Source organism: Porites lutea, chromosome 9, assembly GCF_958299795.1.
Source record: "Porites lutea chromosome 9, jaPorLute2.1, whole genome shotgun sequence".
Classification (NCBI taxonomy): domain Eukaryota; kingdom Metazoa; phylum Cnidaria; class Anthozoa; order Scleractinia; family Poritidae; genus Porites; species Porites lutea.
The window spans coordinates 3,512,674-3,523,135 of NC_133209.1; the positions used below are offsets into that span (position 1 = coordinate 3,512,674).

At 37.1% G+C, this 10,462-nt stretch overlaps 1 protein-coding gene across 1 annotated transcript; it reads right to left on the minus strand.

Moving 5' to 3' along the window:
• Window positions 1–1,403: 1,403 nt before the first annotated feature.
• LOC140948151 (QRFP-like peptide receptor) lies at window positions 1,404–7,703 on the minus strand. Its single transcript, XM_073397374.1, has 2 exons — window positions 7,601–7,703; window positions 1,404–2,763 (listed from the first exon to the last, which is right to left on the minus strand). The coding sequence occupies exon 2, from the start codon at window positions 2,619–2,621 to the stop codon at window positions 1,404–1,406; it is 1,218 nt and encodes a 405-aa protein (XP_073253475.1). The 5' UTR covers window positions 2,622–2,763; window positions 7,601–7,703.
• Between the last annotated feature and the right edge of the window lie 2,759 nt (window positions 7,704–10,462).

Here is a 10,462-nt window from a genome sequence, read left to right on the forward strand (position 1 = left end):
CTGTCTTATACTAGCCATTTGAGTTGAAACTGAGTAGGTGTAGATTTGCTTTCAAATCTGAAATGAGTTTGATTTTGCACCACCTGAGTGAAATGCCTCAATCAGATGATGACGCATAAAATTACCAACAGCCATGTGAAAAAAGCTGGCCAGACACAACAAGCTCGAGAACCTTCATTCCAATGATGACTGGACTGTAGCTAAGGACAGGGAAGAGCTGCCTTACATTCATTAACTTCTTATTCTATCTGCTCCTATTTCTCGCAAAGGAAAAACAAAAATTAAAGATGGTTGACGCCCAACATTTTGAATTTTCAACCATGTCCTCCATCTTCAATTTTTAGTGCAATTTATTATCTATGCACCATTTGATTGGTCCATTTCGGTCACGTGGTACATTATCCTACCCGTTGTTTGGTTGATGAAATCGTTTAAAGGGGCTGTGTCATGGCAGTCCAGTACATTTGGTTTAATTTTGCCAATTACTCACCCTCAATCGCTATGGAACTTAAAGTAAGCAAAGAAATTAAATGTAAATGCAAAATCAGATATCTGAGACAAACAAATACGTCTCCTGAACATTATTTTTGAAGTTGCAAGCAGCAGGGATCAACTTTGAAAAACTGTTAGGCTGAACAGTTTTCAAAAACCCTAATTTCAATCCGTTTCAATCTTTTTCAGTTTTGCCCATCCGTGGCATCTGTTGTTGCTGTTATGTTATTTCAACCTTCCTTTAAAGTTTTGAGAGGTTATTTTTCATGTTTCTCTTAATTTAACGGGCATTTTGTAATTTCCTAATTTGGCTGAATTTCGTGACACAGCTCCTTTAACGTCTATTTCAACAGCTCGACCAGCTCATCCCAGCTTCTTCCTTCATGCAAATATATCTGACATATATCTTTTCTTTCTGAACAGTTCGCATACGACACTTACCTTAAAGTACGATTGAGTTGAACGGCGTATTTGTGACAAATAAGATTCGTTCTTTATATCAAATTAAACTGATATATTCGTAGAAGGCGGAATTTGCGGCATACAAAGTCTTTCGTCCTTCAAGATGCATATCTTTTGTTGTTTCCTTTTTTATTATTTCTTAAGTGCATTTTAATCACACATTTAATCAGATTAATACTGTTCTCTAAAATATGATATATATCTATGAACAGAGGCCCAAGTGTTCAGTTAGATACCAAACACTATCTAGCTTGTCTGTAATCAAGCCTATATCTCTTCTTTAGCCAGTATAATAGAATTTAAGTAACATTTCTTAAGTTATTAAGATTAAAACTGTGAAGTATTTAATAAAAGTTTGAAAAGTTAAAAAAAAAAAAGATTTAAACTGACAGAAGCGCAGTGGGAAAGTTATTTCTGCTTTCCTAAGTTTGTTCTCAATCTGACTGTTCTCATGGACCCCTTCGTAATTTTCCAGAATAGCTTTCCGAGTTCTTACGTAACATTGTTGCTTTCTTCTCTCTCTGTACAACTGTATCACGCCTCATAGATACGTGATTCATTACTAAAACAGAACTAAATTTACGATTGGAGGAAGAGTATCTGTTAGATCTTGTCAACCAAGTAGAGCTCGTTGATGAGCTTTTCCTTCTGCTGTATGTCCGGCTAAACCCTATGTTGTCGGGAATCGCGGTACATGTGCAGGTCGCTTTGAAACCCTGTCGATATTTTCTATGAAATAACGCGTACAAATATGGGTTGACAGCGGAATTAGCATGGCCCAACAAAAGCGATGTAAAATAAAAAGTTAGTGAGGAGTCAAAACAAGGTGGTTTGTGTGGGTCAAAAAACCAGATAAACTGATACACGTAGATTGGAAGCCAGCAAATGCAAAACAAAGATATTACAGTCATCAACATTTTCACGACTTTTCGCCTTAACGCGCGAGTTCTGAGGTCTTCTCGAGTCGAGCGTATACCCGGTATCTGTCTTCGCCATAACTTAGAGACAATAACTGAATACATCACGACCATTGTAAGTAGTGGGAAGGCGTACAGTGTTGTAAACAGGATCAGGGTGAAATCCTTTGGAGCGGTAACGGGATTAAAGGCCGGGCTCCATTCCTCAATACAATACTCATATCCATCGCTTCCAACAATGACCCTTTGGGCATACAAAAATGGCGCCATAACCGATAAAGAGATCACCCATATCACTACCAAAATGATCCTGGCAATGAAGAACGAAATTCGCCGTTTAAACGGGAATACGATGGCCCAGAAGCGATCGAATGAAATAGCTAAAAGGGTGAGAATTGAACTTCCCACAGAAACGCTTTGGAAAAACACGACAATCTTGCAAATGGCCGCGCCAAAGATCCACTTAAACCCCAGATACACTTGTGTTATCATATTAGGCATACAGAGAATGGTTATCAACAGGTCGCTTGCGGCCAGGTTTGCTATGAAGAGATTTGTGACGCTTCGCATACTGCTATTCCGCCAAACGGTAATTATAACAATCGAGTTTCCAACCAGAGAAAGAAAAATGATAATTGAGTACGCGAGAGTCTTTGCGACTTGCGTCACCACTGTTTCTTGGTGTAAAGGGCAGGTCCAATCGCTTGTTTCATTTGTTGTCGAGTTGCCACCATCACCAGGATTTTCCATGTCGATGTTTAGGCTACTATTTTCCAGCACTGTCTTCAAATTGATATTCTAACTTTCCCACCGTCTTTATTGATCATATAAGTCTGACGCAAGAAATTCTGAAGTCCCTTTCTTGAGCAATTATTTCCAATCAACGATCGATCTATAGAATGAAATAAATGAAAACAAAGTTACGAGCTAAAGAGCTCATTGGTTCACTTTGCAGGCAAATCTTTTTCAATTGATAATCTGCAAGGTTGTTTGAAAGAGAAAGTACCCCAAGGCCACAATTAACGCTGAGCTGCTAATTAAGCAACTGGGGTTTCCCACACAATTTTCCAAGGATGTTTTGCGAAATGGGATTATTTAATTCTTATGGCGGCTATTTAAAATAATTTTGGGCACCGCACTCTGCTGATGTCTTTTCTAAGCTTAAAGTTACCCCCAGGATTATGGCTTTATCAGGAGATAAGATCTATACGTTGGACTGGAACATCTTAAGTCACTTAAGCCTCTCTTCCAAGTTGCAAAAAAAAAACTGAATTGTTTTAATTTGTATCTTTTGATATGACTATTCCGGATTATTGTTTATTTAGATGTGATCTCGTAATCTTTCAAGGCAGTTTGATGTAAAATCATAATTTTTTCGCGGTTAACTGATTTATTTCTAATCAGGAAAACAACCTTTCCGCTCCTCTACAGAGATAAAACTAATAGTAATAATGGAATAGCTGGGATTAAAGAAGCTCATGAGTACCTCGGAGGCAGCATCAGACTGAGATGAATAAATTTTATTGCAGCTCAAGAAAATGGATGGAAAGGAAATCTTTATCAACAGCTGTCTTATATTTGTATTAATATATTTCTTTCAGTCACGAAAAATTAAAGAAGCGAATTTTTATTATTCGTCCCGCTCCTCGAAGAAACGCAAGTCTGTAATTTTGATTTCATGATAAAAGACTGTTGAAGAAATAATTTTCTTGCCTCTAAAACAGCTCCGCACTTTTAATGGACTTCTTAAAATGCTTTTGTTTCTCTTTCCTTTCTCCGGCTTCAACGGTTTTGTATGAAGCTTCCTTATATGATTTAGCTTTATTAAGATAAGATACATTACAATGTAGCAATCAGTCTACATTATTCCTTCTGTACGTTATTAATGTTTTTAAAATATAGCTTAGTTTCGCTATCATTTAATTTCTCAAATTATCATAAGTAGTTTCTATCTTTTTGAATGCAGTATTAGTCTGCGATGACCTTGGGAATAACCTACCGGCTTGGAGAAAGCCGCCTTGAAAGCTTATATTATTTGAAAAAAAAAAAAAATATTATGACTCGTTTAAGTCCAAGCGTGCTCAATCCATAACCCTCGCCCCTCCTCGTGCAATTGTTGGCCATTTATCACTTTGTCTTTGTAAAGCAGCCAATGACCCATGGTGGGGTTAGTAGATTCACTCCCCACGGGGACAAAGTTCCTTAACAGTTCCTTAAAAGAAGCTAAAACCACAAGTCCACACCGTGGATAGCTAAACGAACTTATCAAAAGAATGAATTTCAACGACCTACGTTTTTACCAGACATTTATCGATGCACCCAAAAGTTCGCCACGTGTCTTCGTCAAGGCACAAGGAGAAAGTGTGAATTTCAAAACTTGATAAATTATAAATTATATCGTGGCAATCTTTTTAAACAGATGACAATTGCTCTTCACATTCTTCGCAAAGCTTCCAAAACCAGCCCCTTAAGCTTTCCCCAATCTGCTTTAATATTGTTCGGTTAACCCGAAGTGTTATGATGCTTATTGACTTAGCAAATCTGTCTTTGATAAGCTTGCTCTTATTTGCTTTCTTGATATGAAATACTTTTTCCATTTTAAAAGCCGCGAAAGAAATATAGAATTTAATAATGAGACCAGTTTGATGAAAAATGCTCCCCCGTGAGTTAACATACGACTTGACAAATGCCCGACATAAAACTGGATGCACGAGAAATATCTGGTCCTATACTTTGACGTTTGACGGAAATTCACTGACGCATTGTTACCGTGTGTCAAGGTTAGCCTTGTATTGCGAGGCGGAATACCACGTTAATTTTCTCTAATAGGTACCCTAAACATACTAAGTGCCCATGATAAAATAATCGTTCCCTCTCCGGTGAATAAACGCTCCCCCCCCCCTACACTCAGTCTCAGGGGGGAGTAGGCTCATTGACACTTAATATATCTAGCCAGACTTTTAAAAACGTATCTGCTAATTTTGCAGCCATCTGACTTAAGAAGCCAAAAACGCACCCACGTATTTTGCATCCGAGAAAACCGAAAACAACAATACTAAGAAAAAAAAGGAGTGGAAAAATAGAGAGAGCTATCAAAGTGAACGAATTTAAGGTGAAGATAAAAATTGGTTGTTGTATTCTTAGTTTTTGTATTGGCTAATTTGGAGAAAAAGTTACAGTCCATTGTAAGAAGAACTTGAATAACGCCCCCTCTATGACTAAGCGCCACGCGCCACCACTTCCGATTTTGGCCGAAATTTTAATACTAAGCGGCCGGACAACGAGTAAATTATTGGTTTGCAGACACGTGACAATGCCGCCATGTTGGTTCACAAAACAATGCCAGTTTTTTCCCGCCAATTTTCATTGAAAAAAGTTTAGTTCATAGCGGAGGGAAAAGCTTTTGTTCTTGTGAACCAACATGGCTGTCGAGACGTCAGATGCAAACCAGCAATACCAACAGTACACGTGATTGTTCATAACAGATCAAACCGGCGGAGAATTGATGCGAAAGTAAACGGGCTGGATTTTTTTCTACAGTCGGTGTGCTATATTTTTTAATGTATGTCAGGCTTGAAAATGTCTCCGAAAAAAAAATGCCATTACCACTTGGAGAACGTTTTTTATAGTAAGTCTACCAGCGTCGACTTATGATTGGTTTACAGGCTATATTCTGCCTGTCAGTGATTGGTCACAAACAAGCAAACAAACACACAACCGATACAGATTCATGATTTATCGATGTTTTATCTTCTTTGGTTTTGGAGAAGTCAATCATTACACCTTGTTTTCTCATCAAAATTTTTGCTTTATCTGTCACGAAAACAGATGTCACTAGCGCATGAGCAATTATATTTTTTAAATGATCAGAGATATCACAATTACAGGACTTTTTATTATAACCGCAACGAACTAAGCTAAGCCGATAATTGGGTGATCACCTAGAACTGATTCCTTTAGAGCTCTAAAGCAATTCATTAAAAGTAAGCATGGTATTTCTTTTCTTTGGTCTTTGCCTTTTTTTAAGAAAACTGCTTTTAATTAATGGTACTGTAAAGAATGAAAAAGAAAAAAAAAGCAAAACTAATATAAAGGGAACTGAAGAAGTAAATTTTTATCATTCTGAGAAACTATAAACCACGTCAATCTTGGACTCTGGACTCAACAAAACAGTTTCTTTTGTTTTTCATTTAATTGATGAAGAAAGATTGTATTCAATTTAGGAGCGTGTATGCTATGTCCAACAACTTGTCTAACAATGGGGCTTAGCCGGTGACGGGTAAAATTTGGTCAAACATAGTCATTTTGATGAATCAAAGAACAGATAAACCTGTCATGTTTGTATCAGCCTCTTTGGAATTTAAAACAATTCAAGACCAATTGAAGTGAGCCGTCGTTTTGTTTTCTTATCAGAAGCTATGTGCCTCCAAGGCAAATATAAATATGAGGAAAAAGTTAATACCTTTTTCACTTGGCAAAGCTCGACCGCCCCAGATATTTTACAATCATGACAGTACTGAAATCGAATGCAATTACCGCTTGAAAACTTAACATGGAATTATGGCGAAGACATGGTTGTGTGCGAGGAGTTTGAAACCGCACTATATGATCTAATTAACAGTGTGACTCCCTGAAAAAAAAAATGGAATCTTGAAAGGAAATGATTTTCATTCAGTCAAGGGTATATATAGTTACACGTATTTCATACAGACTCCTGATCACACATACCTATGGTGCAAAATTGCAAATAATGCTGGAATTTGCACCTGTCTTATATCTCAACAAGAGGACAATAAGTTTCCTTTTTACCCTAGACGTGGATTCTACTCTATGCTCGTTTTTTATTCAAACTAATTAATGGTGCAATACGTTGTTGACGAAATTCATTTAGGGTTTGTTGGTTTCCCAAAAATTCACGCTGCGCTGTGTTCGAAAAACACTTCAATACTGACTTCGCCTCCGGCTAAAAAATTGCAATGAATCTCATTTATCAAATATTTGCGATCTTAGTTCCCAGCGTGTTGCAGTGGTACGTTTTCCGCAGCACTAGTAATCAAAACTAGTAGAGGTAATTATAACACTTTGTGGCGGATGAGGCTTTATTTAAAGAAAAACAGAAGATTTTAAGTGTTGATGACAACAAGATATTTTTAAAAATGCTATTTGAGGTACTTGTGAAACTTTATAATAGATTGAACATAATTATGTTAAAAAGGTTTAAGTAGTTGCATTGTTTCAAGCTGTTTGTTTGGAGTAAATAACAAATTCAAGCTAATTTTTCATTGCAATCCACGGTGGTTGAGAGACATCACAAGGATCACCTCAACTGGACGACATACAACAATTCAACTGTTTCTGATTTTTTCTTAAAAATGGAAAACAAAAAGGTAAAAATATTGATAGATAAGGGAGGAACTGTCTTGTTAAGGCTGTCTTGATTTTAGTGGTCATTTTTCTCTGTATAAAATTTGCTAACTGACGTAGTGATAATTCTCTTGAATGGCCCCTTGGCCGTACAAGTTGATTCACCCTTAGACCAGCCGGAGACAATTGCAACTGTTTAATGAAAGAATATATAAGGCACTGAGCGGCTGGGTCAGTTATTGTTCGCTGAATATTGCCACTGACGACCAAATTCCTACTGTGACTAATAAACATGGTTCACCGCTTGAAGTATATACTTCATGAAAAGAATACATTGTAAACATTTTGCAAAGGAAAACACTTACCGCAAACAAAGAGAGCTGTGCCTTCATTCACTGTTATACATGTAGAGGAGATCTGCCCGCCGCTCTAAGCTCAGACGATACGCGCGCAGTGCCTTGCAGTATCATAATATGAAACGTATGGAAGCCTGATCCAAAAGCGATCGACTGACCTCGCTGATTACAATCTAGATCCAGGCCTAATGGCCGTTATCAGAGCGACGCGAGCGCTTTTTGTCAATCGGCATACAATACCTTTTATCGTGATCTATCGTCCCAAGTTACATCAACTAGTTTTATTGCAGTTAGGAATTCTGGGCTTCTAGTAGATAATAGAAAAATGGTTCCCGTCGGATGGAAGGAGGAAGTTTTCTCACCCTTGAACTTACCTGTCTTTAGTAAAAATTCAGAGCAGTGAATCATGCAGTATTTAGGATAAAATTGACCGAAATAAAAATATATAAAAATGTCGGAGCAAAGAAATTAATCTTTCAAAAAAATAAATTAAAAGACCATTTGCAATATTATCCTTTTGTTTATAAACATGGGCCAAAGAAGATGAAAAACAATCATGGTCTTTGGTGGTTATCGGTAAAACACTTAATGTACTCAATTTGCGATCCTGTTAAAGGAAAACCGAACGGTAACCTTTCCAAATCTCTACCTGCAGAGAGCTATAAAAAACATGATAAAATAAAAAGATGTTTTGATGGCTTGTGAAAATAACGGATTATAAACTCAAATCCCACTTAATGGTCGGCAGTTTCTTTTGGTCTCGTTTGCTTTTCAAAAATAATGCCGATGATTGGTTTTTTCCTGCAAAGACTGCGGTGGCCAAAAACGCTCCTCTAGCTACATAAACAGGACTCGCACCTTACGTTTTAGGAAAAATACCTCTGGCAGCGTTCATGGAGACTGAAGTACTTGTGCATTGACTGGTATTCTTTCCTATGTGCTGTGAATATGATAGTAGTGGCGAGGGATAGAAAAGACGACCATTTTGACGACAGCCATCGATGAAGGAATTTGACATAAGGAAGATCAGTTAATACTAAAAATTTCGTTTCCTTTTTGATAGAATGCTTATTTTGAATGGCGAGGGAAAAAATATTTAATTATATTTCAATAACGAGGCAACTTTTAAAACTTTTCAGCCAGTCTTATTAAAAAATTTCATCACGTATTAAAGGAAATTATGCAGAGGCGGTCCTTTAAAGAGTTAATTAAATTCTCGGCAATGAATTAAATTAGACATGGGTCAAGAAGTAGCCCTTTCAGATGTTAAGAGCCAAGCTTATTAAAATTAAAGGTCGATTGATTCTGCTAATTCAGTGCTAATGATAGACTTGTCCTATCTCAAATCCAAGACATTAAGGTCTTTCCTGCAAGAGTTAGGCCTTAATATTTGCTGAGAGATGCAGCCCTACGGTTCAAAGAGTGTGAAATTTCTACGTCTACGTGAACAAAATGATACGACGTACGCAAGGCGAACGAAGGGAAAGTCAGTTAAGCTTAAAAGCAATCGCTTCCACATGGGAATTTGCTGCTAACTGTATCACACTTAGCAGAAAACAGCTCATGGGCATCATCTGGTACCCTTCAATCAAGCGTGGCTCAACTATGATCATCAAAGGCACGCGATGTGGTGTATTCATAAAACCATCCTCGAAGGTCCATGGGCAGCAAACCGGGACGAAATTTTCACGGGCGAATTTTTAAAAACCCCTAAGGAAAACGGGAGAGCCCATCCGGGAACTTACGTTTGCAGAACCAGGAGTCGATTTAATAGGCTTCTGATCACTGGCCAGAAAAAAAAATTTCTGGCCAATAAGAAACAGAGGCCCTGTTTTAATTATTGGATTTGGAATCCAATGATGAAAAATAACATAAAAATCCGCACAAATAAACGATTAACGAAAATGAGCTCAAGAAGTCCTTTCTGCAGAGATAACTCATGACTTTGTTTTTTTGGAAATAATGATGAAAAAATTAGCAGAAAAAATAATTGAAAGCGCCAGTTAACTACTTTGGGTTCTAGAGGTTATTTTTTTCGTATCTACCTGAAGCAACGAACTATCTAGGTATTTCGAGAACGGAACTCTGGAGCCAGGGTACCGGTTAACCTGAGTATGAATAAACTTTACAGTGCTAGGTATATCAATTATACATTTATTTCACAGTTTTCGTGTCTTTTACAGACTAAATCTAATATTCATGACTTTTTGGGGACGAAACCGCCATTAGCTTCCATTAGAGCTGCTGATATACAATCAGCTGGGGCGGCTAATCCGCAATTATACAGGGTGCGTCTATATATTCGTAAATTTCAAACACTTGGATAATGACTTAAAGAAATGTTATAACGATTGAAAATTTCACTTCCATTCTAGTGTAACCAAAGATTTCGTAAAGCACTTTAGGTTTAATACATGAGTATTAAAAAAATAGGACTGACCTTTAATTAAACATTATTTGTCGTCGAAACGTCGCGTTTTTATCGCTAATTTTTGTTCTTATTAATAAAACACTTCGCCATTTTAACAGGTCAAAATGTCGTAGATTAAATGTTAAATATGGTCCATTGAAGATTAATTTTCTAAACTAAACCGACTACTTTAAGTAAATTTCTTTTATGTGTGATACGAATGAAAACTCTGCCGACACAATTAAAGCAAACTGTTCAGGCATATTTTTTAATGGTAAGAAATACTAAAACACTGTCGGTAAAACTTACCTTGTTCGTTAATTACCTTCCAAACGGAGTTTTAATTTCCTCTCATTGATTTTTTCTCTAGCTCCTAAGAGTTTCCCGGCCTGGAATTCAGCGAAGGAACATATTTGCCTTATTGTAACTAAACGACACTGCAAGAAAATGAATCCAAGCTA